This window comes from Colias croceus, chromosome 22 (assembly GCF_905220415.1).
Source record: "Colias croceus chromosome 22, ilColCroc2.1".
Lineage (NCBI taxonomy): Eukaryota > Metazoa > Arthropoda > Insecta > Lepidoptera > Pieridae > Colias > Colias croceus.
Window position 1 is genome coordinate 3,934,717 of NC_059558.1, and position 17,537 is coordinate 3,952,253.

At 33.0% G+C, this 17,537-nt stretch overlaps 2 protein-coding genes across 2 annotated transcripts; one reads left to right on the forward strand and one right to left on the reverse strand.

Annotated features, from left to right (window-relative positions):
* Positions 1-125: 125 nt before the first annotated feature.
* Positions 126-12,817, reverse strand: LOC123701914 (DEAD-box ATP-dependent RNA helicase 13). Its single transcript, XM_045649530.1, has 14 exons — positions 12,565-12,817; positions 8,035-8,464; positions 6,955-7,593; positions 6,484-6,636; positions 5,661-5,814; positions 4,763-4,940; positions 4,236-4,365; positions 3,446-3,578; positions 3,007-3,096; positions 2,658-2,769; positions 2,018-2,135; positions 1,187-1,364; positions 617-785; positions 126-243 (listed from the first exon to the last, which is right to left on the reverse strand). The coding sequence occupies exons 1-14, from the start codon at positions 12,709-12,711 to the stop codon at positions 142-144; spliced, it is 2,733 nt and encodes a 910-aa protein (XP_045505486.1). The 5' UTR covers positions 12,712-12,817; the 3' UTR covers positions 126-141.
* A 1,089-nt stretch (positions 12,818-13,906) lies between these two features.
* On the forward strand, positions 13,907-17,093 carry LOC123701915 (histone-arginine methyltransferase CARMER). The gene has a single exon (XM_045649531.1). It carries the CDS (start codon positions 14,053-14,055, stop codon positions 15,649-15,651), a length of 1,599 nt encoding a protein of 532 aa, XP_045505487.1. The 5' UTR covers positions 13,907-14,052; the 3' UTR covers positions 15,652-17,093.
* The last annotated feature ends 444 nt before the right edge of the window (positions 17,094-17,537 follow it).

Sequence of the window (17,537 nt, forward strand, 5' to 3'; positions counted from 1 at the left end):
GCATCAACTGAAAAATTGATACTTTTTATATCCTATTGTAGGCCGAAATTCAGTAAATGTAAACTTTGGAACTATACATTTAAAAATTATTTGGAAAACAAATATTTTTAATTAAAACACCGGAATAAAATATAAAAATCATCATTTATTTTTAAATTCCTTTTCTAACTGCAACAGCGACTGATTCTTTCCTTTCCTCTTATTCTTCTTCAATACTCCCGTTTGTAATGCTTTCTTCATAACCTGTAAATTTAATCATTATTTATCTTATAGTTTAAAAAAATATATAAAATCTGCCGAATAGCTGAGATTTGTTTGTACTCAAGATTTGTATTTGAAAAAAAAGATCTTTCTATTTGTGTTTTCTAAATCATTTTATAACACATTTAAATTAAAAATTTGTGTTTTCTAAATCATTTTATAACACAGATGTAAATTAAAAATTTGTACAAAATTATTTACATTCAAAAGAAAAAATTGTTATGACGATTCAAAAATTCTATTTATTCTATAATCTAATTGAATTAACAAATGATTGAGTTAAAATGTTAGATTTTGTTAGTCAAATCCAAAAATACAGAAAAAAAATATTTTTTATTTACAAATAAATATTTACCTGTAACGCATTTTCTTCACTAACTGGTTCCAAAGCATTAGGGTCGTTCAAAGTGGGATATTTGAAGGAGAATCCTTTCGGGAATATCGGCCTAGACATTAGTGCGTCTAGCTGTTTCTTTTTAGCATTTAGCGCTTTATCTAAGCCGGGATCCATTTTGGTTTGCGGACTGTGTTGTGTTAAGTTTTTACTGTTTCAAAATCTTTACAAAAAAGAAAATACATTTCATTCTTAAAACTTTTAAATAAGCTAACCAGTTGTAAAAAAAATTACAAAATGTTTATATCCATCTATTTTCGATCATTACTTATACTATAGTTACAGTATAAGTAATGAAGTAGGAAAAACAAATTTCATCACCAAAGTCGATTGCAAAATGCATTGTAAATCCAACTTTAACTCATAGGAATAAGGTTGAATTTATTTTGGTTCATATGACCAACTAGTTAAGGCAGTTAATTTTAGTACCTACGTTTTGTAAATAAACCTTAAAGTATAATTAATTTTTAAAAAATTCTATTATGCTAATAATTTATATGTTTTTGACATTTTCACACAAAAAAAGGATACACATCATCATCATCAACAATCATGTCCATTTCATTGGCCACTTTCTCCCTCCACCCGACCGCTGCGCTTATCCTGCGTCTGCGCAACTCTAATGTTTCTATCTCACGGGCCAGATTGATCATGTCCTTTAGTACTGATATGTGATCGGATGGTACTGGGAATGAGGGTATCTCGGATGCTGGAAATCAATATTTTGAGATAAAAAAGGTGACTTAAAAAAAACAGTTCTTAAACATGTGCAAAAATTGCATTTAAGTCTTTTAAAGTTACGACAAATATAATGATGAAAAAAATTGTAATAATAGAATGTAATCAGTGTCGCTGCCAGGGGAATAGATACCTACAATAAGGCCCGATTTTTCAATCCTTGGTTAAAACTTATCCGTCCAATAAAGTATTACACGATAATATTAAAATGTCACCATTAAACTATCAAACCCGGACAATAAAAATGCATTTTTTAAATGTTAGTTTAATATATTATCCGAAGAATAAGTTTTAACCAACGATTGAAAAATCAGCTCTTATAGAAACGAATTAATAGTATTAAAAAATTCACAAAAATCTGCCAATCAGCAAACAGTATAATAATTTTTAAATTTAAAATGTATCCAAACCTTAAAATATTTATGGTCAATTTTATTGTAATTCATAACTTTCAATTACTTAACCAATTTAGATTTCTCGCTAGCTATGATGTTGGAAGGTTTTTCGCTCAATACCAAAAATTTTAACTTAAAACATTAATTAACAGCATTTTTAAATTCTCCTTCACTTAAAACTACAAAAAATTATGAAAAACTTGAAAAAATAACACAAAAAAAAACTCACTTTTATTCAATGTGCGACATAATTTGGCATAATTATACGCCTCTGCCGGTTCCATCATTAGAATTGTCAAGCCTTCCTTGTTAGCGCGAGCTGTGCGTCCGCTGCGATGCACGTAATTCTATGAAAAATAGTTTTTTTTTAATTATTTCATTATACAAAATTATAGATTTAATATTGCAATTTTTATGGTGCCAAATAATCAAACACGAAAACGTGAAGATTTTTGAAAAAAATTAAAAATCGATACCACACATGGGTGTGTCAAAAAACAAAATCTCATCAAATTGGTATATATATATCTGTCGTGGCCACATCGTAGATTTGCTCATTTCATTAAATTTTGACCGTTTCATGAAAAATCAGCGCGTTTAGTTGCCCATATCAAGAAACGATTTCTTATCTGCTCAAACCACATCATGATGTGACCAATAAACATTCAACCATTACATGAAATGATCAATCATTTCAAGCAAATAAATAATAAATATGGCCACGACATATCCACTGAAATTAAAAATTAAATTAAAATATGAATTTTGGTAATCTCACTGTTATTAATCTAGTTTGCTTATTACCTTAAAAAGCGACTTGCTGGTGGTTTTTTTTATATGTTTTAGTATTAAACTATATTAAAACTCACCTCAGCAGTTTTAGGCACTTGATAGTGTATAACATGGTCCACATTGGGTATGTCCAAACCTCTTGCAGCGACATCTGTTGCTATTAGAACTCCTTGAGAGTCGTCACGGAACCTTTGTTAATTAAAATGTAAATATTATTTCATTTTATGTTTTTCATTTATGTAATAATTAAATATTCTACTCAACAAAAAATAAAGGCAACTTGCCTACATGCAACTTTTCAGAAATTTTTAAAATAAACTGTTATGTTTTTTTTAGTTCTTTAATCTTTTTCTCAATGACAGGTATATATTACAATACTTACGAAAAAAAGGCCCTGGCCAATATAATTAAAGTTCTATGACTTACCTTTCAAGATTTTTCAACCTCTGCCTTTGCTGCATACTCGCGTGTAGTGGCAACGGACGGCATTTCAGCAGAGAAAGAATTTGAGCTAATCTAAAAAATAATACGTTCATATTTTATAAACACACTAGTTCTCTGGGTAATCATTGTTCTGACGGAACAACCTTGTCACTTTCAGGGATATAAAAAATAGCTTACGTCTTATTTTCAGACACACGAAACGAACGAACGACATTTGACATACACAAAATTTTCATAAAAATCGGTGAAGACGTAAGAGTACGTACAGTTACAAACACTGGGAAACAACATCATTATATATAAGCAAAAACTGAACCTAAAAATTATGAATACAGTATCGAAAATCGAAAATGTACTACATCTATATACGTATTTTATCGATCTACATCTATGTTAAAACATATTAAATAAATAGACTCACCTCTTAACACTATTAATGGAGTTACAAAACACGATAGTTCTACCGGGATGTCTCTTCAGTATATAGTACACGTATGCGTCTTTTTGATCCAGCGAACATGCTATTCTACATTCTGTTAACGTTTCCGCTGTGCCTGTAGTGAAAAAATGTATTTAAATACAAGTTTAAAATGGGCATATAATGAATGAAAATTAGAAAAAAGGTAACATTAAAAATGAATATGTTTTCGTATTTAGTTGTGCGTAGTTTGTGTGTGTGTGTGTGTTTATTATTACACATTCGGCCTGATTTGTATGAATTTTGATATTATCATAACAAATTTTAATTTATAAACAAGAAGACTTTTTACTATGGAAAATTTAGTATATCTGTAGTACTTATGTCATTCCAAACTATAATCTGTATTCTGTATGTATCACAAATTTTAAATAAAGAATTCGATATAGAAAAAGAGAGAGGGAGTGAGTGAGAGAAGGAAAAGAATATTGAAATACTTAAAAACTTTCAAAGCTATTATAATCGTACAGTAAAATATTTATATTTCACTAGATTTCCGCCCGCGGCTTCGCCCGCGTTTGCAAAGGAAAACCCGCAAAGTTCCCGTTCCCGTGGGATTTCCGGGATAAAAACTATCCTATGTGTTAATCCAAGTTACCCTCTATATGTGTGCTAAATTGCATTGTAATCGGTTCAGTAGTTTTTACGTGAAAGAGTAACAAACATCCATACAAACTTTCGCCTTTATAATATATATTAGAAGATATTAGATGAAATTCGTAGAATAACTTACCAAAATTCTGTGTAGTGATATCAACAACTTTAGGATCAGACATTCCCACCATAGTGACCAGTCGCTTGATCTTCTGCTGTGACGTCATCTTCTCTACCTTACGGTTTATTATCTTACCTCGTTTTGTTACCTAGTATATTAAAGATAATTAATTATTATTTGCAATATAGGAAAGATTATATTTGAAATTATGTAAATTTTGCGAATTTATAGTAATCGAAAGTTTGAGTGATATGGCTTTCGTCTTAAGAGGATAGAAAAAAGTTTACTATCAACTTTTTTTTCCAATATTTAAATATTTATACGTATTATGTATGTGAGGAAACCGACATGTCGAAGAATTAAAAAGTTCGACGACATGTGTCATGCGCCAACACGCACTTGGCCAGCGCGGTGGATTATGGCCTGTACCCTCATAGGAGGCCCGTGTCCCAGCAGTGGGAATGTATATGGGCTGATGATGATGATGATGATGATTATACAGAAGTTTTTTATAAGCAAAAATAGCAAAACAAAGCAAAACCAACCTTCTTGCCTTTCATATGTGACGGCAAATCGTGTATCAAAGTGAGCGTAGCGGAGAACACAAAGTTCTGTCTCGAGTTTTTATGTGTCTCGTCTATATTTAGACGTTCCAATAGTGGTTCTAATTCTTCAAAGTGACCCCGCTCTATCATACGATCCGTTTCGTCTATGGCTAGGAATCTGGAATTGATAGAATTAATTAAATTTTCTTTTCTCTTGTTAGATTTTACTTTTTAGCACAGTACTATAAGCGGCACGTAGTTACATTAGGTAACATACTACAGTTGTAGTAGTAAAATATGTAGGAGATTACTGTGCATGGTTACTGTCGCGTCCGTCATACACAGAAACCTTATCTTTGACTTTTGCTCAGGTTCGAGCCAACACTTAAGAAATTTGTCGCTTAAAATAGCTTGTTAAATGTAATTAATCATATCTTAACCTGTAATTATACTAAAAAAATGTTATTAATTGAAGGAAAACGCATTTTTCGTTCATTTGATCTATAAGAGAAGTTTATTATTACATAGTTATCACAATTTTATATTGAAACAATTAAAAACGACGTGTGGCACTCGGGGACTGCCGCGGTAAAGCTATTGCATGCTATGCCTTCAAGCCACACCTCCGCCCGTCGGAGTGCGGAGCGTGAGGTTTTTTCGTAACGGAAATTTTTTCGTAAATTTCTCGATTCGGTCCCCGCGCTCAAGGCCCGCGATAGAAGCTATGCAATAGCTTAAAAATTTAACATAATAATATGTATTATATACTTGAATACATCAAATTAGTGTGAACAAATGTACAAACAAAAAAAAATCACTTAATTAAAAAAAAATGCCATTCCTACAATTTAGGCAAAATTTTGTGAAAAATATAAAACTATAAAAAAAAACAACTCACTTAACAGACGCCAGTTGTTGCAAGTGCGGTTCACCCTGATTCACTAGCTCCCATAACCTGCCAGGGGTCGCTACAACTATCTCCGGACCGGAACGGAGGACTCTCTCTTGTTTCACCGCTGCCATACCACCTACTATGGTGGCTACTTTTATACCTGTGAATGTGTGGAAATTGTTTGATGAATTTAAATATTTCGTAATAATGCGTTTTTATTTCTTTATCAATTTAAACTGAAACAAAAAGAAATGAAACTAGGCGACTTGACATCAATGTTTTTTATAAAATATTTGTACATTTGCTAGATCTCACTCAATTAAATCTACACTAATATTATAAAGCGGAAAACTTTGTTTGTTTGTTTGTTTGTTTGATTGTAATGAATAGGCTCATAAACTACTAGACCGATTTTAAAAATTCTTTCACCATTCGAAAGCTACATTATACACGAGTAATATAGGCTATATATTATCACGCTAAGACTAACAGGAGCGGAGCCACGCGGGTGAAATCGCGCGGCACAGCTAGTATTGAATATAAAAAAATAATCTATTCGCTTTTTTTAGTTACAAAGAGTAAGAAGATCGCGGTAACATCATTGTGTCTCTCCCTGCATGCACAGTTTATGATTTATACATTATACTTATGAGTTTTGCAGCACATTAAGGCAATAATGCAGTTCTTCGAGGAAGACAGATTAGGTACCGCGATTTTTTACCTCAATCTAAACATTAAATTTTTCCACATACAGTCATCAAATAGCTCCTCATTTACTATTCGTTTAAACACATAACGTACAGATTAAAAATACGCAAAACAATCATACCAGTATACTTAGCCACTGCAATCAAATGCCTGCTGATCTGAATAGCGAGTTCTCGGGTGGGCGTCAAAATCAATGCGTACAATGGCTTGCCCGTTTTCACAATTGTCTGACTTGATATGTTTATGTCATCTAGTACTTTCACACAACCAATTCCTGAAAATTGAATGTAATATTAATAACTCTGGCCCCGGAACCACAGACACAATAGAAAATATATTGTGTCTGGGACCGATCGGGCGCTTGGGGCTCAATGGGTTAAAAATCAAAGGGATAAGTGATAAATTTAAATTTAACAGTAAATTTAATCAATAGCAAAATAAATTTAAAAAAGTAGTATAAAAATGGTATGTTCTAAATTTAATTAAGAAATAAATATTAACAGTTTTTATTTGTATTAACTTATTTATTTTTGGACGAAAATAAAATATGAATCAAATTATTGACATAACTCGAATTATCGTAAAACATTACCTGTTCTTTCAGCGTCCACTTCATCAACACCATCTTGTTCATCAATACTCAAACGTTCATCTTCATCATCATCATCACCATCACTAGATGCTGTATCATCAGAATCTAGCATTTCCGACAAATGTACATATTCACTGTCACTATCATTGCCCTCATCTGCAGATTCCTCTCGTTTCCGCAATGGTACATCTATTTCTTCCAGGAAATCATCATTTGAATCATTATCTGCCTCACTGTCATCATTTTCATCACCACTGTCATTCTCATCATCTGTAGCGTCATTAATTGCATCATCACTGTCATTATCATCATTAGTAACATCATTACTTTCATTTGGAGGATCATTTTCTGCACTATCTTCATTGCTATCAGGGCCACTGCCATAACCATCTTCGGATGATTCTTTATTTTCCTTTTCCTGTAAATTCTTCTTCTTACTTCTTTTATTCTTCTTAACTTTACTCTCTTCAGGTTTAGCCTGTTTTTTCACTGAGGGCTTTCTAAATGGTATATCATATACATCTAGATTTTTCAACGCTGCTTTTTCTTTTAGTTTTAGTATGCCTGTTAATATTGGAAGACCAAATGCTAATGTCTTTCCGCTACCAGTTTCAGCTGCACCTAAGATATCTCTTCTACCTATAAAATTAAGATTTTTTGACTATTTGATTGAACCAGGGATAGTAAGATAGTTTTTTACAAGATTAATCTATACTAATATTATAAAGCTAAAGAGTTTGTTTGTTTGTTTGAAAGTGCTAATATCAGGAACTACTGGTCGGATTTGAAAATTTCTTTCGAGTAAGATAGCCCATTTATCGAGGAAGGCTATAGGTTATATATCATCACGCTAAGACCAACAAGAGTGGAGCACTGCGGGTAAAACCGCAGGGCATAGCTAGTACTAGTTAAAATACATTTTTGATTTGTATGGGGAAATTAATTATGTAAAATATTAATGATAGAGAAGTATTACCCAGAACACTCTTTTTTAGAAGTCATCATTACCACACATTATGTGCCAAAATACCAGGAATAAACAAATAAAACTATTATTTCATTATATCAATTTATACATACCATGAATAGCAGCTGGTAGTGATAATTGTTGTATTTTTGTTGGTTGTTTAAAACCTAACTCCATTAACGCTTTTATTATTTCTTCCGGTAATTTAAACTCGGCCCATGACAACATATCTTCTGCAGTTAATGTGTTTTTACTTTCATTCTGAGTTTCACCCAATTTAACTTTTTGCTTCTTATTATTGTCTTTAGGTTTTATATCTGGTTTTTGTTTGGCTTCATCATCTGTTTTTTTCTTATTCTTCTTATTTTTCCGTCTTTTGTTCTTTTTCTTGGGCTTCTCAGCGTCATTGGTTAAAGACGGGGTAACAGCTTCACAAGATTCTACCATGAAGCCATTGCTGAGCTTAATTTTCTTATTTGGAACAGCATTCTCCTTTTCTATGTTCTTATTTTCAGAAGCTTTTCTCTTCTTTGCGGGTTTCTTCTGTGAAATAATTGTAATTTAATATTAACTTTAAAAAGTTATTACCTATCTCACAAATTATTGTTAAATACACATGTAGCCAAGTCTTTAAATGTGATTAAGTTAGATGTTTGTATTGAGATCCTAATATTTGATTCCTACTGACCAATAACTATGTATGTAAGTGTTCCATAAGTGACAATGAGCAACCGTCGCCCCATAAGACCATTGACTGCACTAACATACATAGTATTCAACCAACGACAACACTTTCATCTAGTAAAACAAAACATCTTTCCATGCAGGAAATTATTGTGTTGTCAGATAATATAGGTCAGGGTTTTGGCGCTTTGCTTAACAACTTAGGGCATAAAGTTACTAATTTTTGCACTCCTAATAGTTCATTTACATATATCATGAATTCATTAGATAATTTTAGTTTTAATGAAAATAGTATTGTTATTATATTATACGGAGATAGTTTTAATTTAAAAAAACATGACATTGATATAGGATTTCAAAAAATGTTAAAAATTAGTGGTGAGACAAAATGTAAATTTATGTTGTGTACATTACCGTATTTGCCTGGTTTGACACAAAATCAATATAGGTTTATCTATAATATTAACTTGAAATTGTATAATTTAACAAATCATCATAGTGATGCATTTATATATTTTGACTTAAATTCCTGTATAAAATCTTTTTGTATGACAAAGAATACAGTGTATCTGCCATTTAGATATAAGAAAGAACTTGCTATGTTAATAGCATATAAAATTATTAACCAGTCTGGTACATGTTCTGTATCAGACCATCGATCTACTATAATTTTATGTAGTAGTAACTATATACACTAACCTAGGTTAAGTGTTGACAGAAAATTTAGCCCTAAGCTAGATTTAAACTAGTATGTAAGACAACAGCTAAGCAGCCTTTTTCCATTGTACATCAAAATATTCAAGGCTTGGCTAGCAAATTATTAGAAATAGAATTATTCTTAAATCATTATAGTATTAAAGTTTTTTGTGTAACAGAACATTGGCTTAAACAATATCAGTTGTTAATAAATGTTGATAATTATGAGTTAAAAAGTATATACTTTAGGAAACATGCTATTCATGGAGGTTCTCTTATTTTTGTACACAATAGTGTAAAATGCAAAGAACGAACTGACATTGTTAGTCTATCTGTAGAACGCACCATTGAACTGTCCTGTGTTGAACTTGAGCGTTACATTATTGTTTGCGTTTATAGGCCTCCTTCCAGTGACTATAATATGTTTGAGACAGTCATGGAAGAAATATTAAAGCGTTTGAGCAGAAGTGAAAAGAAGGTTATAGTATGTGGAGACTTTAATATTGATTTACTTTCACACACACAAACGGCAACACGAATAGTTAATTTATTTCAATCATTTAATTTACATAAACTTTTTGATGAACCCACACGAATTACACCTAGTTCTGCAACTTGTATTGATAATGTTTACTGTGATTGTAACTTTTTAGAAAAAAATATTCTCAATACACTGACTTCGGATCACTGTGGCCAGAAAGTAGTTTTTGAATGGGATTGCATACCTACATTTAAAAGAATGAATGTTAGGCCTATAACTAAAAAAGGCATTCATAAATTTAGAGATAATATTAATAATAAATTGCCTGGCCTGAATGATCAATCCTTTCATAATAATCCTTGTGAAATGTTTACAAATCTTTTTAATTTAATTCATAATGAGTTTGAAAAAATCTTTAAAGTTAAATCTTTAAGTATTACCAAGGATTTACCATTTAGCCAATGGGCAACACCTAGTATACACAGATGCAGGAATGTTTTATATGAGTTATATGGCATGAAGCAATATAACAAAGACATGTCATTTCTTAGTTATGTTAGAAATTATTCAAAAACTTTTAAAAAAGTTTGTTTCACTGCCAAGTGCTTGTATGTCAGAGATAAAATACGCAACTCTGATAACAAAGTTAAAACGGTTTGGTCAATTATTAATGGTGAAATGGGCAAAAGCCAATCAAATAGTACCATAAAACTTGTTAATGCTGGTAGGGTCATTGACAAAAGTGCTGATGTTGCGCTTGCTTTTGAAGATTTTTTTAGTAGTGTCCCTGTTAGTATTACCGAAAAATTAAATTCGTCATCAGCGCTTGCGGAGTCCTACTTGAGGGACCATGTTGCTGAGTGTAATGTATTATTTGAATTGCGACATGTGACTGCAGAGGAAATTGTTAAAACTTTTAAAACATTAAACTTAAAAAAAACATGTGATCTCTGGGGAATGTCTGTAAATTTAGTAAATAATATTATAGAAAACATTGCCAACCACTTAGCGTTTATATTTAATCAATGTTGTGACTGTGGTATATTCCCTGATTTATTAAAGTTAAGTAAAGTAATTCCTTTATTTAAAAGTGGTGACCAGGAAGACTGTAATAACTATAGGCCAATTTCCATTTTACCAACTTTGAGCAAAGTCTTCGAGAAATTAATTTTAAACCAATTATGTAGTCATTTTGTATCAAATGGTTTACTGCACGCCAAACAGTTTGGTTTCACAAAGGGGCGCTCTACTACTGATGCTGGAATAGCTCTTTTGTCACATATATATAAAGCATGGGAAAATTCAAAGAATGCTTTAGGGATATTCTGTGACCTTTCTAAGGCTTTTGACTGTGTAGAACATACCACTCTATTACGGAAACTAAATTTTTATGGTATTAAAGGTTTATCTCAGGACCTCATAGCTTCATATCTTCAGAACAGGGTACAAACCGTTGTTGTTAATGGAGAGAAATCTCGCGGTGCGCCGATTAACATAGGTGTTCCGCAGGGATCTATCTTAGGACCGTTTTTGTTCTTAGTATATATTAATGACCTACCTTATTATTTGCAGGATATGTGTGAAATAGTACTGTTTGCAGATGATACCTCATTAATATTTAATGTGGATAGACATGACTCAAACGTTGACGAAGTAAACTCTGCTCTTTTACGCATATCCAATTGGTTCACTGCTAATAATTTATTATTAAATGCAAAAAAAACAAATTGTGTAGAATTTATCCTTCCAAATGTAAAAAAGGTAAAAAGGGATATTATTTTAAACGGGGAGGTATTATACCCTAGAAGTTACAATGGGGGGCCCATGTTGCCGCCACCGCTGCTAAGCTTAGTTCAGCTGCATATGCAGTTCGAAGAATAAGGCATCTCACCGATGTAGACACGGCTAGATTGGTTTATTTTAGCTACTTTCATAGCATTATGTCCTATGGAATTCTTCTATGGGGCAGGGCTGCAGATATTGAAACTATATTTATATTACAGAAAAGAGCCATACGCTCTATATATAATTTACGTGCTAGGGACTCACTAAGAGATCTCTTTAAGAATACTGGTATCCTCACTGTACCATCACAGTATATATTTAATAATATTTTATATGTACACAAAAACGCAGACTTACACACAAGAGTAGGAGATAGACACTGTTATGGCACAAGGAACAGAAATAAAATTGAAATGCCATTTTACCGGTTAGCTAAAGTTAAAAATTCATTTATGGGTCAAGGTATACTTTTTTTACAACAAAATTCCTCATAGTATTAAAGAGTTTAGTAGTGCTAAATTTAAGAATTATGTAAAAAACGTCTTAGTTCAGAGAGCCTATTACAGCATTAAGGAATATATGGAAGATAAAAACCCATGGAGGGTTGTCGCGTGAGAACCGCAGGACAGTTCTTTGGCATATTATGATAATATATACGTACGGTTACTTACATATTTTGTAAAATTAAATTGTAATACTGAAATGATTTAAAAGAGCAACTATGGAGTTTCTTGCCGATTCTTCTCCATAGATACTGCTTTCCGAATCGGTGGTAAATGATAAAAATATGTATTGACGTTTCAAAAGTGCTTCTCGAAGAAGTCTAATTGAATAAATAAATGTTTGAGTTTGAGTTTGAGTTTACACGTGATTATTGAGGATACAAAAAGTGAACCTTTGCTTGTAGGTTTAATGGTTTACCAAAGGTTTAAATGAAATGTGAAAGAGGGAATCTTGTGCGACCCTTAGCAAACCTTTTTACACATAAAATATTTACCTTTTTAGGTGTTTTATTTCCCTTATCCATACCATAATCGGTGCATTCTTCTAAGCCTACAAATCCCTCGAACTTATCGGAATTAGCAATAGGAAGGCCTTCAAGCGCAACCGATTGCCATTTCATAGTCTTTATTTTCTTTGACATATTGTTATAAGTTTGTTTAAATAAATTACGTTCACATTAATAATTATTTTATTATTTTTGCAAATTTAACCTATAAAATTCAAAGTTCAAACGTGATTTTGACAGCCTTAAAAAAGTCATAACATTAAACACAGATAAAAAATGTAGTTTAAAAATATATTAAGGGCTATTAATGAATGAGAACAATAAATAATTATTTTAGAAAGGATAATATGCCTTTATTAATAGGTTAATTATAACCTGTGCTAATAACACAGGTTAATAGTAACCGCAGCGATTGATTACAGTTTCAGAGTATTTTGATGTATTTGATTACAGTTTCGACTTTTGAGTCTCGTATCTTATACCGCAGTCCGCTAGGCACAAGTCTCCTAATAACTACCGGAGAATTTGGGTGGCGTATGTTTGCATAGCTATTCGCATTTTGTAACAGTGTAAATCTGTAAATCCATTATCACGTCACAACAGACGATTATATTATTCTTATATCATTATATTATAATATTTTAATTAATAAGTTAGACCAGGACCTGAAAAATAATTTCCGTTAGAATTTTCTTCACAAGGGTGAAGCCGCAGACGGAAACCTATAATACTATTAATTATATTTCCTTTATTTTTTTTAACGCTGATATTTATTGAAATAAGTCATCATGAGAGAGAGAGTCATAATCAAAAACCATAATATAGGTAATGTTTTTAAGCTACATATTTCATAGCTTCTATCGCGGGCCTTGAGCGCGGGGACCGAATCGAGAAATTCCGTAACGAAAAAACCTCACGCTCCCCACTCCGACGGGCTCGGAGGTGTGGCTTGAAGGCATGCTATGCAATAGCTTTACCGCCACATTTACCGCGGCTGTGACCGTGGCAGTCCCCGAGTGCCACACGTCTTTTTATATTTGTGCCTTCCACAGTGCCTTCATGTCATAACTATAGTATTCTAAACATATTATGACAAAAACGCGAAGTATGATACATGTACAATTTGTAATGAGTAATGAGAAATACTATAAATTCTGTCCACATTTCCATCTTGTTTCCATCATATTATTATTTAATAATTATTATAAAATATGCAACCTTTGTAAACCCAACTTTAAATTTTCAAATTACGCATAGACAATTAAATTAACCTGAGTCCTGAACGCACCCTTTTTAAGGAAAAAAAATTAGCAGCACGCTGCCGCCGTAACCATAGACAAACGGAGGGAGGAAGTTTGTGAGTGATCGATTTTACACCGGTCTTCGCAAAACTTCTCAACGACATTTCTCTTTGTTTGGCCAAACGCGTGTATTTTAATCAAAACATTAGTAACAAGGCCACCGCGTGTGTCTAAAATGGCGAACACGTTTCGCGGAGTGACGGTATCTGCCGTCAACAATGACGGTGCTTTGGCTCCCCGCTTCAATTTCCCTACAAACGTAAACGTGGATTATGATCCACAAGGGCTGAGTGTAAAAGTGATACGTGCGGATCCCGTGCTAGCTCAGGAAGTGATGGAATTTCCCGTCCACAGTCAGAGCGAGTGCTCGCGAGTCGCCGGCCAGTCGTATATTTTCACAATAGATAATGAAACGTTGTTTTTCAAGTTCGCCTCAGAGGCTGACTGTCAAAATTTCCATTTACTGGTTAGCAAGATTAAAGCTGGCCGAACATCCTCAGTGTTTACCGTACGAACCGAGGATTCATCGGCGATGCAATATTTTCAATTCTATGGTTACTTGAGTCAGCAGCAAAACATGATGCAGGATTACGTGAGAACAAGTACTTATCAACGGGCCATATTATCGAATATTAATGATTTTAAAAATAAGGTTGTTTTGGATGTTGGGGCAGGTTCGGGTATTTTGTCCTTTTTCGCGGCGCAAGCTGGAGCGCGGAAGGTGTATGCTGTCGAAGCGAGTAACATGGCGCATCACGCTCAAGCTCTAGTTCGCGCCAATGGTTTACATGATAGAATTACAGTAGTGGCGGGAAAAATAGAAGAAATAGAACTCCCTGAAAGTGTAGATGTTATAATTTCAGAACCTATGGGCTATATGTTGTACAACGAAAGGATGTTAGAAACTTATTTACATGCCAAGAAGTGGCTTAAACCAAATGGAAATATGTATCCTACAAGAGGTGACCTGCATATAGCTCCATTTACTGATGATGCCCTCTTTATGGAGCAATACAACAAGGCAAACTTTTGGTACCAATCATGTTTTCATGGAGTCGATCTTAGCGCTTTGCGCACAGCTGCTATGAAGGAATATTTTAGACAACCAATAGTTGATACATTTGATGTACGCATATGTATGGCAAGATCAGTCAGACATGTGGTGGACTTCCTCAATGCTAATGAAACAGACTTGCATAGAATTGAAGTTCCTTTCCGATTTGAGCTCACACAGTCTGGAACTTGCCATGGCCTAGCATTTTGGTTTGATGTGCTATTTGCAGGAAGCACACAGCACATCTGGCTGTCCACAGCACCAACGGAGCCCTTGACACATTGGTATCAAGTCAGATGTTTGTTAGAAACACCCATTTTTGCTAAACAAGGTCAAGCTTTGACTGGCAGAGTGCTATTGCTTGCGAACAAAAGACAAAGTTATGATGTTACTATGGAGATCAGTCTAGAAGGAACAACCATTTCATCTTCCAATACATTGGACTTGAAGAACCCCTACTTCAGGTACACAGGAGCACCTGCCGCTCCTCCCCCTGGTGTGAATACCACATCACCTAGTGAAACTTACTGGAACTCCATTGAATCAGCTGGCTCAATAAGCAATGGCCAAGGAGTGATTTTAACAGATGGCACTCAACAATATTGCTCAACCCCAGATCAAACTCTTGCCTATGGAGCTCATCCTAACATGATCAAAACAGTCATGCTTCAAGAGGAGTTCATCAAGAGGATCGGGATAAGTCAGAATGGGGATATATAATCCGCAAAGACGCGCCGCGCGCGGCTCAGGGCCATAAGGAACCGTCGCAATCGGTTGTGAACAATCTTCCGTTCAAACTTTATAGTGTTTAAGCGGACTTATTTATTTACGAAACATCACAGTGAACTACTGCAACTGTTAAATCGTGTATTGAATTAGTTGAGGTGCCTCGTCTCGCAAACCTATCTGTAGCGATAGTTCTGTATTGATTACACGCAATAATATTCACTGTACTGTGTGTTATATCGCCTTTTGGTGTATGTTTTGTTTACAGTATACATGACGCTTATTAGTATTAAATTGAACAGTTATGATTAATGATTACTTACGGAAATTTGTTTGTAAATAAATCCTCACCTGACTTGACAGTAGAGACAAAACTGGCCAAAAAGCGTTTACCTGAGCTAGGGCAGCTCGGTTAGAATAAGATACTTAGTTTCAAGTACATCTTAGATTAAGCAATAAGTGCTGATAATGCTTAAAGTTAAATACTCATGTATTAAATCATCGACATCAGGTAGATAAATGCATATACATTTTGAAGTCCATAAAATGATGGTGTTTTGTATGGGGAACTTCTGTCTGCCAAACAAAATATGATTGAGGATTGAGTCATTAATGCTAAAAACTTGTGTAAATAGTTAGAATAGGATAATTTAAGCACATTTTGACAGAATGTAATCAATGCTATTGTGAATTATCAGTATTCTTTTGTGTTCCATATCGTTAAATCAACCATGAATAATTACTAATTACAACTAGAAATATCATTTATTTAAATACTGCCTTTATATTTTTGAATGTAATGAGAAGTGAATTAACCCATTTTTTTTGCAATCAACCTACCTATTTTTCATTATTGATCTTAATAAATCATGCACTTGTATGCATATTTAAAATATAGTATTGTAAATTTTATAGACGTATGACATAATATTTAACATTGCAATGTAATATTTCGATGTATTCGTAAATCTTGATCAAAAGGACTAGAAAGCAATCTTGTATTTAAGAATATTGTAGATTAAAATTCAAGTTCAGGATGCATGGGCTTCATAATTGGACATAAAAAGTGGGATGATTTGTTTTATTGATTTACAATTATGATCATTATCGGTTATGTTATGCAGACCCACATCATTAAGCCCATGTATATTTTCGGCGAAATAAGTTCTAATAAAAATTATTACTGTTGTATCATAAATTATCATCATTAAAATTGGTGATTGTAATATTCCATACAGCTACCTCATGATTTGGCAGACGGATAAAAATCGAAATAATGTATCAAAAATCATTTTAATACAACAACTCGCGTAGAGTTGCCAATTGTTAGTTTATTGATCTCAAACATTTGGCAATTTTCTCATTGGGGATCGCTCGAAAATATTCGAAAAAAATTTGTATTTCGTTTGACTTATCAATTAAAATTGTCACAAACATTTATCTTTTCATTAACCCCATGATAGGTTCCTTTGAGCTTATTATTTTTAAGTAAGTAATTAATTAAAAATACACTATAGCTGTGACTATAGCATTTACAAGAGCCTGACTGCTTCATTTGATATCTATTCATCAGTTTGCTGGTGCCAATACAATTTAGCAAATTCGTTTACATAAAAATAAATAAATAAATGAACCTACCTACTCATATTGAAATAATTTCAATATCATTATTAAAAAAAAAAAAAAAAATTTTTAAGTATCTATATAATTGTGTATAAACTATAATGGAAAGAGAAATACCTATGAGTGTAACAATACGAGAATGAATTATTGGCTTCTATAATTGTGAGAATGCACTGAACTAACACCACGCAGGTATATTTTGCAATAAACAAAAGCCCATATATAACCTTCATACAAGAAAGCCTACCTTTCTTAAA